Here is a 19,492-nt window from a genome sequence, read left to right as displayed (position 1 = left end):
TGTTATCAAGACTTCATTTCTCCTACTGGTGAGTAGTATCCTGTTGTATGTGTGTACCACATTTTGTTTATTCATTCATATATGAATGGGCATTTAGGTTGTTTGCACCTTTTGGCTATTGCAAATAGTGCTGCAATGAACATTGGTGTAATACACTTTCTTTGAGTCTCTTGTTTCAAGTCTTTTGGGTATATACCTAGGAGTAGAATTGCTGTGTCATATCATAGTTCTATTTTTAGTTTTTTGAGGCACTACCACACTGTTTCCCACAAGGGCTGTCTCTGGTTTCAAGTCTTTTGGGTATATACCTAGGAGTAGAATTGCTGTGTCATATAATAGTTCTATTTTTAGTTTTTTGAGGCACTACCACACTGTTTCCCACAAGGGCTGTACTGTTTTGCATTCCTACCAGCAGTGGAGAAGGATTTCAATTTCCCCGCATCCTCACCAACATTTGTTATTTTCTGTTTTTTTTTTTTTTTTTAATCTTAGCTCTTCTAATGAAAGTGAAACGGCATCTCATTGTAATTTTGATTTGCATACCTCTGATGGCTAATGACCTTGAGATTTTTTTCATATATTTGGTGGCCATTTGAATGTCCTCTTTGGTGAAGTGTCTCTTCAGGGGCTTTGCTCATTTTATGATTGGGTTATTTGTCTTTTTGTTGTTAAGTTGTCGAAGTTTGAGATCTATTTTGGTTATTAGATTCCTGTTGAATATATGGTTTCCAAAGGTATTCTCTCAGCTGGTAGCTTGTTTTTTCACTTTTTTGGTAAAGTCTTTTGATGAACTAAAGTTTTTAATTTTTATAAGGTCCCATTTATTTATTTAGTCTTTTGCTGTTTGTGCTTTGGTTGTTATTTTAAATAATCCATTGTTAAAAGTTAGGCTTGACGTGCATAACCTATTTGATCCAATAGAAGAATTAAAACTTACTGACTGCCTGTTTTATATTAGGCACTGTAGTATGTGCTTTGCATGTTTTCTTTTTTCTTATGTATTTTATTGTGTTTTGGTGAAAGTTTGCACAGAAAATTAGGTTGTCATTTAATGATTTTTATATATATTGTTCAGTGACATTTGTTACAGTCTTAACAATATATCAGTATTCTCGTTATTTTCATTTTGGTTGTTCTGTTCCCATTAATCTAGCTTCCCAGCTTCCCCTTGCCTTCTCATCTTTGGTCTAAGGTAAATGTTTACCATTTGGTTTCATCTAGATGAATATTTTGAGGAGCACAGTACTCACAGGTGATATTATTTGTTTTATAGGCCAATCTGTCATTTGGCTGAAAGGTGACCTTTGGGAGTGGTTTGAGTTCCAAGTTTAAGGAGTATCAGAGGGCTGTAGTCTCGGGGGCTCATCAATTCTCAACCAGTTCAGTAAGTCTGGCCTTTTTTTTAGAAATTTGAGTTTTGTTCTACATTTTTCTCCCATTCTATCCGGGACCATCTATTGAGTCTCTGGTCGGAACGGTCGGTAGTAGTAGCCAGGCACCATCTGATTCCTCTGGCCTCAAGGTAGGTGATGTCATTGTTCGTGTGGACTTTTGGTTCGTAGACTGGTTTTTTTCTTTGAATCTTTAGTTTCCTTCTTTTCTCTTTATCCCTGGATGAGTAGAGACCAATTGTTGCATCTTAGATGGCCACTCACAAGCTTTTAAGACCTCAGATACTACTCACCAACCTAGGATGTAGAACATTGCCTTTATGGACTGTGTTTTGCCACTTGAAAGAGTTCTCCGTGAAACTAAGATCTTAAGCCTTCAAACACAGTAGACCTATCCCATGAGGTGTTTGGTTGTATCCAGGAGGTATCCATATCTCTGCCCCCTGTGCGCTTTGTATTATACTTGAAAATATTGCAGTACACATAAACATGTATGTACATATGTCTACGGTTATTCATATATGCCTTCTTGTAATATTTATGCATGCTAATATATCTGTGTAACTAAACACATATTTTTTAGTTGTTATTACCCTTGTTGCAAAATTGTACATCCCCCAGTGAATTTGTTTTTAACAAATTTCCACATAAATTGTTCATTGACATTAGTTACATTTATCACAAATTGTCTGCATTCTCTTCGTGTCTCTACCCTTCTGTTAGTACTCAAATATTCTTCACTGTGGTGGTGCTATGCTCACTATTTCTACACTCGGAGCCACATTTCCCATCACCTAAAATAACAAGTCTTTAAGTTCTAAAATGTACTTATCACTCCCTGCCTTCTCCCTGATAATCACCAATGAACATTGGTCTCTCTATATTTATCTGTTCTTGTCTTCTTAGAAAAGAGGGATCATACAATATTTGTTCTTATATACTTATTTCACTTAGCATCATGCCCCCCAGGTCCACCCATGTTGTTATATGTTTCTCAGACTCATCATTGTTCTTTATGGTTGTGTAGTATTTCATTGTGCGTTTGTACCACAATTTCCTTATGGATTCATATGTTGATGGGCACTTCAGTTGTTTCCATTGTCTTGCTATTGTGAATAAAGCACAGTGAACATACGAGTGCATATGTCTGGTCCTGTCAGTAGTTTTAGGTCTCTAGGGTATATTCCTATGAGTCGGAATTGACTTGATGGCAGTGGGTTTGGTTTTTTTGGTTTTAGGGTATATTCCTAGGAGTGGGATCGCTGGATTCTAAGGTAGCTCTATTTCTAGTTTTTTTAGGAAGTGCCAAATCATTTTTTGATAGTGGTTATACCATTTTATAGTCCCACTAGCAATGAATAGGAAACACTGGTGGCGTAGTGGTTAAGTGCTACGGCTGCTAACCAAAGGATTGGCAGTTCAAATCTGCCAGGCGCTCCTTGGAAACTCTATGGGGCAGTTCTGCTCTGTCCTATAGGGTCACTATGAGTCGGAATCAACTCGACGGCACTGGGTTTTTCACTGGGAGCAAGGAATAAGGGTTCCAGTTTCCCCCACATCCCTACCTACATTTGTTTTCTGTTTTTTTAATCAGTGCCATTTTATTGTTATCTTATTGCTGTTTTGATTTGCATCTCTCCAATGGCCCTGGTGGAAACCCTGGTGGTATAGTAATTAAGAGCTATGGCTGCTAACCAAAAGGTCAGCAGTTTGAGTCCACCAAGTGCTCTTTGGAAACCTCATGGGGATATTCTGCTCTGTCCTCTAGGGTCGCTATGAGTTGGAATCAACTTGATGGCAATGGGTTTGGATTTTTTTGGTTTTGATGGCCATGGTTGCACAGTGGTTAGGAGCTCGGCCACTAATCAAAAAGGTCAGTAGTTTGAATCCACCAGCCACTCCTTGGAAACCCTGTGGGGCAGTTCTCCTCTGTTCTGTAGGTTCGCTATGATTCGGAATTGACAGAACTGTTTTGTTTGAATGGCTAATGATCATGAGCATCTTTTCCTGTGTCTGTTGGTGTCTTCTTTGGTGAAGGTTCTGTTCCTCTCCTTTGCCTATTTTATAATTGGGTTGTTTGCGTTTTTGTTGTTGGGTTGTTGAAATTCTCTATAAATTTTGGAGATTAGACCCTTATCTGGTATGTCTTTTCCAAATATTTTTTTCCCAGTCTGTAGGTTCTTTTTACTCTTTTGATAATACCTTTTGATGAGCAGAAGTTTATAATTTTTATGTAGTCCCATTTACCTATTTTGTCTTCTTTTATTCATGTATTTGTTTTAATGCTTGTTATCCTATTTTTACAGATGATTAGGTCCCATAGTTTTCTTCAGGAATTTTATGGTTTTAGGTTTAACGTTTAGGTCTTTGAACCATTTTGAGTTAATTTCTGTGTTTGGTGTGAAGTATAGGTCCTGTGTCAATTTTCTGCAGGTGGATATCCAGTTTTGCAGCACCATTTGTTAAAGAGACTGTCTCTGTCCCGTTGGATGGACTTTGAGCGCTTGTCGCAAATCAGGTGCTCATAGCTGTTTGGGTTTAGTTCTGAGTTCTCAGTTCTATTCCACTGATTGATGTGTCTATTGTTGAACCAGTACCAGGCTGTTTTGATTACAGTAGCTGTATAGTATGTTTAGATCCAGGGAGTGTGAGGCTTCCTGCTTTGTCCTTTTTCTTCCGTATTGCTTTGGCTATTTGCGATTTCTTTCCTTTCCATATGAAGTTGGTCACTAGTTTCTCTATTTCAGCAAAGAATGTTGTTGGGATTTGTATCAGAATTGCATTGAATCTGTAGATTGCTTTAGGTTGTTGTTGTTAGGTGCTGTTGAATTGGTTACAATTTGTAGCAACTCTATATAACAGAATAAAACACTGCTGCTTCTTGAGCCATTCTCAAAACTGTTGCTATATTTCAGCCCATTTTTGCAGCCACTCTGTCAATTCATCTCCTCAAGGATATTCCTGTTTTTCACTAACCCTCTATTTTACCAAACATGATATCCTTCTTCAGGGGCTGGACCCTCCAGATGACACGTCCAAAGTACAGGAGAGGAAGTCTCACCATCCTCACTTCCAAGAAGCACTCTGGCTCTACTTCTTCCAAGACAGACTTGTTCATTCTTCTGTCAGTTCATGGTATATTCAATATTCTTCACCAATGCCATAATTCAAAGGCATCAGATTTTTTTAGTTAGGTTAATCCCCAGGTATTTTATTGATTTGAGGGCTGTTGTAAGTGGTATTGTTTTCTTGATTTCTTTTTTGGAGTAATCTTTGTTTTTGTAGAGGAACCCAACCAATTTTTGTGTGTTGATCATGTATCTGGTAACATTGCTAAATTCTTTTGTTAGTTCCAGCATTTTTCTTGTGGAATCTTTAGGGTCTCCCATATATAGGGTCATGTCATTTGTAAATAGTGATAATTTTACTTCTTTTCCAGTTTAGATACCTTTTCTTTTGTCTTACGGCTCTAGCTAGGACTTCCGGTACCATGTTGATTAAGAGTGGTGATAGTAGACATCTTTATCTCGTTCCCATTCTGAGGGAAGGTTCTCAGCCTTTCTTTGTTGAGTATGATGTGGCTCTTGGTTTTTCATGTATGCCCTTAACTGTGTTGATGAATTTCCCTTCTGTTCCTATTTGGCTGAGAGTTTTTATCAGGAAGGGGTGTTGAATTTCATTGAATACCTTTTCTGCATCAATTGGTACGATCATGTGGTTCTTTTCCTTTTTTTTTTTTATGTAGTAGATTATATTGATTTTCTGATGTTAAACCACCCTTGTAATCCTAGTATGAATCCCACTTGATCATGGTATATGATTTTTTTGACATATTGCTATAGTCTGTTGGCTAGAATTTTGTTGAAAAATTTTGCGTATATGTTCATAAGGGATATTGAGCTGTAGTTTTCTTTTTTTATGATATCTTTGCCTAGTTTCGGTATTAGGGTTATGCTGGATTCATAGGAGGGGTATGGTAGTGTTCCTTCCTCGTCTGTATTTTTGAAGAGATTGAATAGGACTGGTGCCAGCTCTTCTCTGAATGTTTGGTAGAGTTCTCCAGTGTAACCATCTGGTCCTAGGGTTTTTGTTTGTTGGTAGTTTTTGATGGCATCTTCAATTTCTTCTTTTGTGATGGGTCTGTTTAAATTTTCTACCTGTTTGTGTTAATTTGGGTAGGTTGTGTGTTTTTAGGAATTTGTCCATTTCCTCTAGATTTTCAAATTTTTTGAGAGAGTTTTTTATAGTAATCAGTTAGGATCTTTATCTCTGATGGGTTGGTTATAATGTCACCAATTTCATTTCTTAATTTGGTTAGCTGCCTCTTCTGTATTTTTTCTTTTCTCAGTCTAGCCAGTGGTTTATTTTGTTGATCCTTTCAAAGAACCTATTTCTGTTCTTGTTAATTCTTTCAGTTGTTTTTCTATTTTCTAATTCATTTATTTCTGCCCTGATTTTTATTATTTCTTTTTTTCTGGTTGCTTTTGGCTTCCTTTGCTCTTCTTTTCTATTTGTTCAAGTTGTTGGTTTAAGTTCATGATTTTTGAATCATCTTTTTTTAATGTAGGCATTTATTGCTATAAATTTCCCTCTGAGTATTGGTTTTGCTGTGTCCCAAAGGTTTTGATATGTTGTGTTTTCGTTTTCTTTTGATTCTAGGCATTTTTAAATTTCACTTTTGATTTCTTGTATGAGCCAGTAATTTTTCAGTACTATATTATTTAGCTTCCACATAATTTTTTTTTTCCTTATTTAACCTGTTTATTTTTAGTTTCATGCCGTTATGGTCTGAGAAGATGCTTTGTATGATTTCTGTCTTTTTAAATTTGTTGAGACTGGTTTTGTGACCGAGAATATGCTCTTCATGGAAAATGATCCATGTGCACTGGAGAAGAATGTGTATTGTTCTGGTGCTGGGTGGAGTGTTCTGTATATGTTCGTTAGGTCCAGTTGGCTTATAGTTTTCGGTTCTCAGTGTCTTTAGTTTGACTCTCCAGCCATTCCTTGGAAACCCTATGAAGCAGTTCTACTCTGTCTTACAGGGTTGCTGAGTCGGAATTGACTCCGCGGCAGTGGGTTTGATTTTTCGGTCTATAATTGAAATTGATGTGTTGAAGTCCCCTATGACTATTACGGCGTTGTCTCTTCGTGTTAGTTAGAATTTGTTTTATGTATTTTGGTGCATTGCTGTTAGGTGCGTATGTATTTGTAATTGTGATGTTTTCTTGTTGATTTGAACCTTTTTTTTAATTATGTAATGGCCTTCTTTATCTCTTGTGACAGATTGATTTAAAGTTTGTTTTACCTGGTACCAGTATGGCCATTCTCTTTTTTGTTTACTGGTTGCATGGAATGTTTTCTCCATTCGTCTATTTTTGGTCTGTGTTCTTATGTCTAAGGTGTGTTTCTTGTAGACAGCAGAAGGATGGATTATGTTTTTTTTTTTAACATTTCTGCCACTCTCTGCCTTTTGCATGGGACGTTTAGACCATTTACGTTTATTACTGAAAGTGAATTGTTTAACTCATTCATTTTGTTGTTTGTTTTTGAGTGTTTTGTATCTTGTTTGTTATTATACTGATTTTTCTGTTTTTGTTTGTATTTGGATTCTTTCTTGTGATGAGTCTTCCTGTTACTTGCTTCTCTGCTCGTCTCTTAGTGATTTCTTAGCGGTTACCACATATGTTACATTACATGACTTAGAGTAACTACAGCATCTGGCATATGAATAACTGTTAACATACAAACTTAACATAATAAATCTATTCTTGATATGCTCCTCCCTCCCTCATTTCTCTTGGTGTGTCTCCATTAACACCAATATGTAACCTGTATTCGATAGGTTTAGTTTGTGCTTATGTCTTAATGTTCTTTCATTTGGAGTACTCCTTTGAGTAATACTTGCAGAGCTGGTCTGGTAGTGGCAAATTCCCAGAGCTTCTGTTTGTTTGGGAATGTCCTGATTACCTTCTTGTTTTTGAATGACAGCTTTGCTGGGTAAAGTATTCTTGGTTGGCAATTGTTTTGGTTCAGCATGTTGCTCCATTGTCTTCTGGCCTCTAGTGTTTCTTGGAAGAAATCAGCATTGATTCTTATGAAAGACTCTTGGTGTGTTAATTGTGTTTTTCTCTTGTTTTCAAAATTCTTTGGTTTTCAAGATTTTTATTAGGATATGTTGTGGAGTTGATCTCTGTGTGTCTCTTCTCAGTGGGGTTTGTGTAGCTTCCTTTATTTGCTGGCTTGGTTCTCTGCTCAGGTTTGGGAAATTCTCTCTGATTATCTCTTGAGAAATTGTTTCAGTGCCTTTATTGTTGTTGTAGTGCTCTGGGATGCCAATAATTCTGATGTTAGATTTCTTAATTAAATCCCATATTTCTTTGTGGTTTTGTTTGCTTTTCTTTGTTTTTTTCTCTTGTTTCTCTTGAGACCTAATGAGTTCAGTTATTTTGTCTTCCAGTTTAGATACTCTGTCTTCTGCTTGGTTGACTGTATTGCTGGGTGTTTCTCTTGCCTTTTCTAGTTCAGATCTTTTATTCTCCAGTAGTTCTCATTGGTTTTTTCATATTTTCACAGTCCTTGTTGAAGCTCTCATTTTGTTCCTCCATTTGCTTCCTGAAAGCCACCTGTTTGTTTTCTGTGTTTTTCACTTTCTTTAAAGATATTTAGCACCATAGTCTGAAAATTACCAATTCTTTGCATTATTCTGGCCTTCATAGGAGAGATTTCCTCTTCTTCATGTTTGCTTTTCAGTGTTTCTTCTTCCCTTGTTGTTTGTGTTTTTTACTAGTTTTTGTTGAACTTGAGCCATTTTGTTATCTTTTCTTTAAAATTTTTATTGTTTATTGTGGGAAGATTTTCCATTTGGGTGCCCTAGTTGGGGAGCGGCCAGTTGTCCAGTTGCCAACAGGAAGGCCAGGGCCTATATGCAGCCACTCCGTGGGAGAAATATGTGACAGACTGCTCTGCCCACAAGTCACAGGCCTGGGATCCCCAGGAGGCAGCATACCTTATCCCCTAGGTTTCCTGTTAGATAGAACGTCTCAGCCGCAGCAGGACTGGTATCTTCTCCTGTGAACCACTAGATGGCTCTCTTATCCTTAGGTCCCCGCCGCCCCAAGTTGATTTGAGAGATCTGTATATTTGGTCTCAGGGATTCAGTATGCATGTGTGGGGGGGGGGGGCGGGGGGCGGGGAGGTGTTCGCTGGATGCCTCAGCTGGTATGCCTGGTGGGGATTGACTTTACTGTGGTGACAGTGAGGGTTCTTTTTTCAGTCTTTCACTGGCACTCCTGCATTGGTATACCCACTACTCATGGTGTCTTGCTGGGGGCTGCCTCCTGCTTGCCTGTCAGTCTGGATCATTCCCCTTGCCCTGTTGCCCTTGCAGCTCTTCCTGGTCTTAGTGCGTGTTAGTTTAGGCCTCAATGAGGTTCATCAATACCTGCATGCAGTGTTAGGGTCTTCTTTCATCCCCTCCACTTGCATGGCCCATGAACTCTCCTGGCCAATTTGTGCTGCCCTAAAAAAAAAAAAAAAAAAAAAAACTGGCTAGAGCTTCCTCAGTTAAGCTCCCTTCCTGTATTCCCTGCTCCTGTCATTACCTAGTCCCGTCCCAAAATGGCTGCAGTGAGCGCATGCTCCCTATGTTAGCAGGTAGGATCTCTCAGTTTCTGTGCTAGCCGGTTCCTCCTCTCCTCGGCTTCTGGATTCACCCCAATTCTCCAGTTCCTCAGCTGCTGTTTGAAGTTCTGAGATCCCTGTCTGTGCTTGTTTTTATTCATTGTTCAGTGAGTTAGTTGCTGGGGGAGTAAATGGTAGTGTCTGCTCATTTCGCCATCTTGCTTCACTCCCCATGCCAAATATGTTTTCCCATTTAATCTCCAACTAATTGTGTGAGGTGAGTAGTAGTATATCCATCATTTTTTACTTAATAGATTGTATTATAATGATCTGTTTATATCTGTCTCCCAGGAATTATATTTTATTTTTGATCCTCAGTCTGTTTTAGTTCCTCATACTTACTGAGGCTCAATAGATTTTATCTATTGAAAGATTTCCCTGGGGGTATCCCTGGCCTTACCATTCAAAATTATCTTCTTTGCTAACTTTGGTTCCTGAACGATAGTTTACAGATGTCTGAGGTAGGGGGATGGTAAAACGTGTACTGATTCCAGCATATGCCCTGAAAGGTATTCTTTAGACCACATCTTTGACTTTAATTTTTGTCAGTTCTCTCTGCTGAAAATGTTATACAGGGAGGAGATTCTAGTTGGATTTTTATTAATTTTATTGATATTTTTACTACCATTGAAATTAATGCTTGTTTCTGGGCTACTACTACTGTATTTTATTTATTCATTTGCAGTTTGGTTCTTTTCTCTGGTTATTTGGAATATTTTCAAAGAGGTACGTGTGAACAACTGTAGATTTTTTGGTGGGTGCTGTTCTTTTCATTTTATTTTACTGTGTTAATTATATAAATAATTGGGGTGCTGTTCTTAATAGGAGCCTTGGTGGTACAGTGGTTAAGACCTTGGCTACTAACCAAAAGGTCAGCAGTTTGAATCCACCATCCACTCCTTGGAAACCCCATGGAGGCAATTCCACTCTCTCCTGTAGGTCACTATGAGTCGGAATCGACTCAACGGCCATGGGTTTGGTTTTTTGGTTATTCTTAATATCCCAAATCTGGAGACCACCTAAATGCCCACAGGTCATCCTAGAGTTCATTCACCTACTCCCTCTATAGCACCTACTAAAAATTTTACTGATTTTTAACAAGTTTGTTTTTGCCTTTGTTTTGCCACATACATACGCATATATACCATATATTATTAAAAGTCTTCAACTTAATTTTTTAAAAGAGAGTGTTTATGATTTTATAAAATTTGAAAACTCTTGCTTTAGCATACTTGGAGTATACTTTGACAAATTTAAAATGTAAGGATATTGGATACTTTAAAACACATAATTTTTTTTTTTTTTTTGTATATCTAAGTTGAAGCAAGTATAAAGTTTTGGAAAACCCAGTGGGGAGAGTAAGCCCCTCGCCTAAAAAATAAAATGAAGTTCTTATCCTTACTATTGAATTAGTTGACCATGAGAAGTACAGTGAAACCTGTGAGAGCTGGAACTGAATGGGACTGCCTTGCTTTTCTGTGTCTCACAAGTTTTTTTCCTTTGAAAGGGTGCATTCTCACTACTATTCTATTGCTTCTTTTAGTGGGAAATATTTAGGTTTTCCTTCTCTGACAGGTTTTTGCCTTACACAGGTTCCAGCTTCTACAGCTTTTACTGTAAATAGCAGTGGAGCCTCTAAAGAGCTCCCGTATCTCAGACTTATTCAGGTGGTTCTAACCCAGCAGAAGCAGCTCTGGTGGTGCAGTGGTTAAGTGCTGGACTAGTAACTTAAAGGTTGGCAGTTCAAACCTACCCAGAGGCTCTGTGGGAGAAAGATGTGGCGATCTGCTCCCGTAAAGATTGCAGCCTAGAAAACCCTATGGGGCAGTTCCACTTCACATGGGGTCACTGTGCCTCAGAATCAACTCAAATGCACAGCAGCAGCAACAGCCAAGCAGAAGAAGGAGCGTCGGTGGCGCAAAGGACTTAGCTGCTCGAACTCACCCAGCAGCTCTGTGGGAGAAAAGACCTGGGGATCTGCTCCCGTAAAGATCATAGCCTAGAAAACCCTGTCCCATGGGGTCGCTATGATTTGAAATCAACTCGAGGATGCCTGATAACAGCAGGCCTAGCAGAAGAGAGTAAGAGTAGCAACATGAGATACAAGGATTTCAAGAGACGTTGAGTTGAATAGGGCTTTTTAATTCCTATGACTAAATGATGGTTCTTGGAGTTACACTAAAGTCATAGTGCATTCATTCATCTTAACTTTTCTAGATGTGCCCCGTAACTACTACTTTAACTATGGAATATCTTATTTTGAAAGCTCATTTTTTTTTTTTTAATATTTTGAAAAATATATACCTGTGATGCACTGTGGAAACAGCTTTTATTCTGGCGTTCTGTAATTCATTAGAATTACTTATAATTTTTAGTTCAGTAGTGTGCAAGAAGTTAGGTATATCTTACTTTGCCCATGTAGGTATTGTATTTTTACAAAGTTTATGATTTGAGTTTTAGAAAATGAAATTACATTTTCTTACTGGTTTATATTATGTTTTCCTTATAGCTCAGCTTTTTTTTTTCAAGCCCCTTTCCCAGCTTTGCTAGTAGTATAATTTTTTTTTTTTAATAAATCTTATGGGAGGACTATTTTAACATTTGTGGTGATTTTTTTTTGCATTAAATTCTAGTTAATTCTGATTTAAAAACTGCTACCTGTAAATCATTATTGAAAATTCAGTTTTAACTGTAATTGTTTTCACACTTTTGTTAATACCATAAGTATAATTTTAAAATATTAAATATCTTTTCCCCTTTTTTAGGTATGGCTGATGGCAAGCATTGTACTTTTCCACATCTTCCTGGCAAAACCTTTGTCTATAATGCTTCTGAAGATAGACTGGAGTTATGTGTGGATGCTGCAGGACATTTCCCCATCGGTCCTGATGTTGAAGATTTAGTTAAAGAGGCTGTAAGTCAGGTTCGAGCAGAGGCTACTACAAGAAGTAGGGAATCGAGTCCCTCACATGGGTTACTAAAGTTAGGTAGTGGTGGAGTAGTGAAAAAGAAATCTGAGCAACTGCATAATGTAGCTGCCTTTCAGGGAAAAGGGCATTCTCTAGGAACTGCATCCAGTAACCCACACCTTGATCCAAGAGCTAGGGAAACTCCAGTAGTAAGAAAGCATAGTACAGGGAAAGACTTTAGTAATAGTTCCACTAAAACAGAGCCTTCTGTATTCACAGCTGCTCCTAGTAACAGTGAGCTTATTCGAATAGCTCCTGGAGTAGTGACAATGAGAGACAGCAGGCAGCTTGATCCTGATTTAGTTGAGGCCCAGCGAAAAAAATTGCAGGAAATGGTTTCTTCTATTCAGGCTTCAATGGACAAGCACTTGCGGGATCAAAGTACAGAGCAGTCACTGTCTGATCTTCCTCAAAGGAAAGTAGAAGTTGTGAGTTCTGCTGCCAAGTCTGGGACTCTTCAGACTGGCTTGCCCGAATCTTTTTCTTTAACTGGTGACACTGAAAATTTGAATACAGAAACAACTGATAGCAGTGTGGCAGATGCACTGGGAGCAGCATTTGCCACAAGGTCAAAAGCACAAAAGGGAAATTCCGTGGAGGAGCCTGAAGAGATGGATAGTCAAGATGCTGAGATGACTAACACAGCTGAACCAATGGATCACTCTTGATTTAATTAGAGGCTAATAAGGGCAGAGTGTTTATTGTGAATATGTAATATTTGTTGGCTGGGCCACATAACTTGATTAGCCATTAAAAATCTTGTATGTATATTTCAAAGATTATATCTTGTTATTCAGTGCATGATAGCAAGTGTGTGATTGGCAATAGCTTTTAATATACTGCTGCCCAGACTGGCTCTGAATTATCTATAAATTAGTTATTAGATCTGCTCAGATGCGTTTCTTCAGTATATGTGGTTCATTGGACGTTCTTTGTGATTTTAATTCCATGAAAGTCTTAATGTTTCAAACATGAAAATTCTCTTTGCTAAATATGTTTGTTATCTGAAAGGTTAGAACTGGGGAGAAAATGAGATTTTGCTAATGTTGATGTCATCGAGGTAAACTGTCCCACATATTTATTAGAGTGTCAGAAATTTATGTAAAGTTGAAGGTTATTGAACTAAAATGATTTATTAGGCTCTATAGGATCCTGGCATTTCCGTGAACGTAAACACATTCGTAGAGATCTGTATTCTTGATGAAAATATCCTGTGAATAGAGTGTAATGATAAATATTTTGCTTATTTGAGCAAAGTTAGGGAAAAGAAGTCTATTCTACAATGATAAAATCAATGTGATTCAGTTAAGTTGCTGTCTGAGCCAACACAGCCAATTGTGTGCTCTGTTGTTAATATGTTACCATTGTTATTTGAATCCTGACTTGGTCAAGTACCACCTAATTCTTTTGTTTTTTTTAATCTTGCAGAAAAGTTGATTGCACAGTGTGGTAGAAAGTACAAAAATAATGGTAGCAATAGTTAATGATCTCTAATTTTCAGAGTTTGTCAGATTCACAGAGAATTTATAAATAAGAATTTATCTTTATGAATGAGTTACACTGATCTACAATTTTGATCAATGGTGTTTAAGCTTGAATATGCTAAGTGTCTTTGAGCCCCTTTGAACCAAAAATGTTTCCTTTCCTTCTTAGAACGCGTAAGATTTTCTTTATTCATTGGCTTCACTTGGAGTTGGGATGCAGATTTTGCTGCATCATACCCTGATCAACATGGCATTTGCTTAAATAGTGTATTCATCAAATCTTTCCTGCCAGCTTCCTTGAGAAGCAGCTCTCATGCTTATTCCTTAAAGACAAAGAATGTTTATACTGAGATTGGTATTGCACTATTTTATCCTATTCTACAAATCTGTATTCTGAAATGTACATTTCAATCCATCTATTTCCTCTGTTCACCCAATTAAGTTGAATTTGAATGGATGAAAGACAAAATGTATGTTAATACAGTCTCTTATCTAGAGCATTCAAAGCCTGGCCTTCTCTGTTTGCACATGTAACAGATGCAAAACTGTCTTTGCATTCTGAGAAAATGTACATTAGAAAGTATATTATCAGGTGTTTAAAAATCTCTACCTGTTGATCCATAAGGAATATAGACAGTGCTTTAATTTGCGTTTCCAAATAAGGGAGGTTTTGGTCTTCTTTCTATGAAAGTATCTCTAATTGAATCCACTTATTAAATAACTACTCCATTTAGATTAAGGAAAGAATGGAGAATCTAGGCATTGTGCAGGTGATAACTGAGCAAGATACATATTTGGGCTAATTTTATCACATGCTTTTCTTAAATTACTATGTTCTGTCTCCGTTCTTCTAAATTTACTTTCAGACATCTTTATATCAAAATTGGAGGGAAATTTACAACTTTTATATTGTATACTAGTTTTGCATCAAGTGAGAGATTCAGCTACTGAATAATATTTCCCACTTAGCTAGTAGAGGTGGCTTGTGTGTCTTAAACTAAAAACTACAGGTGTCACTAACCACTATAATTATTTTTTACTTTCTCAGCCACTGAAACATCTTTGCGTTTTTTTTTTTTTTTTTTTTGGTTTAAATGCAGGAATACTGTTTAACAAGCTAATGCACTGCTTCCAGGTAAATGATAATCACCTTTTCTTTAACAAATATTTTCTTCACCTGTGACTTGATGTATTAGGTTAATAACTGATATGTATAATCTCATAGCATAAAGCAAAAACTCAAATAAATCTTATCTTCCTCTCTGTTATATTAAGTACTTGCATTTAGTGTAAATTAGAATGCACATGCACAAGTTACAAGATGGGCTTCATCTCTGACAACACGTGAGTAATTTCTCTTGCCACAGCAACGCCATTTAGAAGTCAGGTATTAATATTACAATAATAGCTTGCGTTCCCCCTTGATAAAGAATAAAAGGCTTGATTCTGAGAAATGATCACATTCCTTGAAATTATTTTAAATCAGCCAAAACTTTTGAGAAGTAGGCCAGGTATCATCTTTACAAGGATATTTTGGAAGAGTTTCCTTCTCATCCTTATGCTAACCATAACCAAACACTTTGCTATAGAATGACTATTTTTTTATATTACCATTTATTATGTTACCACGCCTTTGAATCCAAGCTAAAGATCTTAAAACAGTTATTTTTAGCCCTAGAAGTAACATCGTCCCTGTAATTCAGTCCTATGATTAAATACTATTTACAGTGTTTCACTGAAAGTTGAAATAAAATTGTAATGTTTTTTCTTCAGTAATCTGTTTTACAGCTAATCATACCAAGTTTGAGGTGACCCAAAATCCAGGTATAATTGAAGAGGGTGTTTGTCTAGAATACTCAGAATGAGAAACTAGTTGAAATTGAAGAAAACAAGACACTGCCAAATATTATAACATACAGTTAGCCCCGATGGTTATATGGGTATTCAGGAACTAGTTAAAGAGCAAGCCTAAAGCTCATTCCCCACTTCCCCTTTTTACTGTGTTTCAGGTGTTTTATTGGAAAATACTAAAATGGAGATCTGAGAAATTTAGCAAATGCTATTGATTGTGAAATTTGCTTTATATCTTCTGATGATTTTTAGTTTAGTTTTTATAATCAAGGCTACTGTTTGCAGTTGAGGTATCAGTCTGAAAGGCATCTGTGATTCCTAGGCACTGGTCTTTATTGCCATTATTTTTAAGTATCCAACTTAATTGGAGATGAGCAGTGGTTTTTGCATATATGGTCTTTTACCTCAGGGAAGATCACTTGTTACTCATTAGTTATAATGAGTCAGAACTATTGACAGGTTTTTGAGAATTGTACTGACATATGTTAGCTACTAAATGTAAAATTTATAACAGTATTATTTTATGTAGTTACCTACTAATACTGGCTGCTAGGGAACAGTTCTCTAAAAATTTAAACCTTACTAATAACTAAGATTTAGGTATTAATGAAATAAACTTGTATAAAGTAGCTTCTGTCATTAGATATACTTCAGCTGGTTAATATATTGACAGTATCATAAAACATCTATTTCAAAATATCAACACAGTTTTGTCTTTATTTTCAACAGTAATTTTAATTGGCCCATACTACGGAGCAGATTTTGAGGTTTTCATGGTTCTCAAAGCAAGATTTCCATTTAAGCCTTTGCAAAATTGGATTAAACTCCATTCATCTTAATATGCATTTAAAATGACCTTTTATAACATTAGTAAGCCAGATACGTATATTATGTAAGATGGGGTGGATACATCCTACGTTTCAAGGCTCTCATACAATTTAACAAAATTATACAACCTCAAGACTGTTCACAGTTAATTATATAAGAAACTACTTTTTCAAACCAGAACTCTTCATTTGTAAACATGGCATAGTTGAAAGTATACTTAGGGAATAAAATAACAAAGGGGAGCTGTATTACCAATGTAAGATTTATAGGGGTAATTGCAAGTTCTGCCATTCTTGATAATTCTTTGAGATGCTAAGTGTTTCAATTCATATTTAATGATACTTAAATCGTGGAAATTTTAACATTTGTTTCAAAATATTAGAAATTATAAAAATTGTGAATTATTGAAGAAAATGCCATTACTTGTATATCTGACATTTAATTTTTTTAATTATGGAGTCTACATGCCTTTGTAGTATAATATTAACACAATGATTATCCTCTTGTAAACGAAAAGGAAAAACTAGTAAAAAAGTTTTAGTTGATGTTATCTGCTTGTGAGTATCAATTACTTAGTATTTGAAATTTTAAGGTACTGCATACTTTTCTTTAGAATGCAGAAGCCCCTTCCTGAGCCTTTATGCCTGTGGTGGAGCAATAAAAGACTGAAAAAGTTAACAGTATTTTCAGGTTTATTTGACTTTAAGAATCAGTGCCAAGAAATGAAAAGCATACTTTTTCGAGGGAAGTGCTATTCAGTATATGTGAAAGTAAGTGGTAATAGTATGAATATTTAGAAAAAAATAAATAGCAAGTGCTTTAACTGCTTGGTAAAAATAAAATGGCATAGATGTTACATCATTTCTGAGGCACTGGCTGTTACCCATTTTCTGATTTGTGATTGCTGTATATATTACATTCGGATGATAAAATCATTGGTAATAGTGTGTAGTGTTCTATAGCACACTTCACGGTACAGTATTTGAAGTTTTATATCAATAATAAAATAAGTTATGTAATACACATGATTCTCCCCCCCCAAACTTCCCTACGTTAGCTTTTTAAAGCAATTTTTGTTATTCTTTAGTTTCCATGGGATTATACCTTAATATTACAATGCATGCAAATTGGTTACATTTTATAAAAGAATAGTGTAATAAAGATTTTTCAGAATTTCCTTAAGTGGGATATCATACATACAGGGATAGTAATTTCTCTGCCTAATACAGATTTCAATGCTAGATGAAATGAACCCAATTAGAAAAGAGTAAGCAAAAATTCTTTAGACATACTACATATTTGGGTCATGTGGCACTTACTGAATAAAAACAAATGAAACAAAGACATGTTCTAGTAGAGTCTTAATTGGTTTTGTGCTGGTTTTTGAAAACTAGTGCTTAGAAATGAAGAAAAGAAGGAAAGTATAGAAAATAGTACTGAATCACATTTGTACAGCTTAGTGATCAAAACTTGACATATTTACTTTTTTAAGATTTAGTATAAATGTCCATGTTATTTAGAGTAGATCATTTAACTTAGTAGTTGGAGCATAGGCTCAGAGGCCAGGCTTCCTAGGTTCGAGTCCTGGCACACCACTTACTGTGGTGCTTGTGGACCTGTCTGTGTTGCAGTTTCCTCTCAAGGAGGTTAATAATGACATCTCCTCCCAGGGTTGCTGTGAGAATTAAATGAGTTAACACATACCGGGTGATACGAACAATCTCTGACACATGGTAAATACTCAAATGTTTGCTATTAATATAGTTATTCATATATCAAAGTAATTCAGTATAATTCACTTGCCATTTATGTGGGAACAATCCTCACATATAGGGGACACATTATTTAAATGATTCATCACAACTAAAATTTTATTTCTGGTATGTAATTAATGGACTAAAAGCTGGATGGTTATAAGTTCAAATATTTATGCAAGGACTTTATGACCATGTGGAACACAGACTCTGGAGAACTAACAGTCTGTGCTCTGTGACTAACTTTTCTGTGGCCCAAGGCAAGTCATAGAGCCTTTCAGGACCTCCATTTTTGATCACAAAAATCGTGGGTCTGAAGTCAGTGATAGGTAGTGTTCCTTTGATCTGTAACCTTGTGCTTCTACAATTGTTACCCTCCTCTTCCGCTGACCATGCCATTGTGGTTTCATTCACTGAGGGCATAGTGTTGATGGGACAGGTGACATGGATGTGAGGCCCAAGTAAACTAAACATAATGGCCATGCATGCCACATGTCACTTACCATCAAGATAGTCTAGAGCTATCAAAAGCTCTCTGGTGAATAAAATAAGATAAACATCCTACTCGATGGCAATGGCTCTTATGGCTACATCAGTTCAGCGTGGATTTTATTTTTATTGACTGGCTCTTTCAGACTCCAGTAACTACAGTTCTGACTGCGTAATTGATTGTTTCTAGTCATTAAAAAATGTATATAGAAAAATTGAAGTAAGTCTTAAATTCATTTTCTAAACTGTATGTATCTGGTATACCAAATAGAAAAAATTTACAGGCTCTTCAAACTTGTACTCTTCCCTCCATTTGTCATACCTCATAATTCCTTATCTAAAAAACAGATAAATTGTGTGAGAATCTGCGGTAGGGGTGGGAGGTTATTCTTGCCTGTCAATTCTCTGTATAGACAAGGAAACATGTATAGCATGAGGTTTAAATGTAAAGTAATGACATTTTTATATTTGATTTATCGTCTTATTTGGTTTGGTTGCGTATCAGGAAAGTTCAGGTTAACAATGAAAAAACCACTGGCTTCAGATGATGGGGAAGGCTGAGAGTAGCTATATTTAGTGATCCCTTTCCCTATGTCCAGGGAGTATGCTAAACACATAACGGGCAATAATTTAGCCCTCAAAACAACTCTTTGTGGTTGGGTACCATTAATGTCTTCATCTTTCAGGCAACAGGTTCAGATAGTTTAGGCAGTTTACCCAAAGTGCCGTAATTGGTGACAGAGCTATTTAGACCCAGATGTTTATGACTCCATAGCTCTTGTTCTTAACCTCAATGCTATATTCGTAATTTAGCAAAGGAATAAAATTTAGTGGTCATGTCTTTACAGACATCTATTGCTGATCGTTTTCAGGTATACTGCTTTGAATTGATTTTAAGATACAGTTTTTAGTTGGTGTGGAGTCTATTGTGACTCATGGTGACCTTATGTGACCCCCATATGTACAGAGCAGAACTGCTCCAAAGGGATTTCAAGGCTGTGTAACCTTGTGGAAGCAGATTGTCAGACCTGTCTTCTAGGCTGTCT

The 19,492-nt window shown here is 36.5% G+C and overlaps 1 protein-coding gene across 2 annotated transcripts in view; it reads left to right on the top strand.

The window, feature by feature from the left end:
- VCPIP1 (valosin containing protein interacting protein 1) overlaps positions 1–17,545 on the top strand; it is a 37,268-nt gene extending 19,723 nt beyond the window's left edge. The window contains exon 3 of one of the 2 annotated variants that reach the window (XM_003408336.4): positions 11,837–17,545. In XM_003408336.4, coding sequence (XP_003408384.1) covers positions 11,837–12,708 — 872 coding nt within the window. In that variant the 3' untranslated portion in view covers positions 12,709–17,545. Of the gene's footprint in view, positions 1–1,273; positions 8,552–11,836 lie in introns of those variants that run through there. The other variant, XM_064267770.1, reaches the window with a different exon arrangement.
- Positions 17,546–19,492: the final 1,947 nt, after the last annotated feature.

The sequence above is a fragment of the Loxodonta africana genome, chromosome 14 (genome assembly GCF_030014295.1).
Source record: "Loxodonta africana isolate mLoxAfr1 chromosome 14, mLoxAfr1.hap2, whole genome shotgun sequence".
Taxonomy (NCBI): domain Eukaryota; kingdom Metazoa; phylum Chordata; class Mammalia; order Proboscidea; family Elephantidae; genus Loxodonta; species Loxodonta africana.
This window is presented reverse-complemented; position numbering and strand designations above follow the sequence as displayed.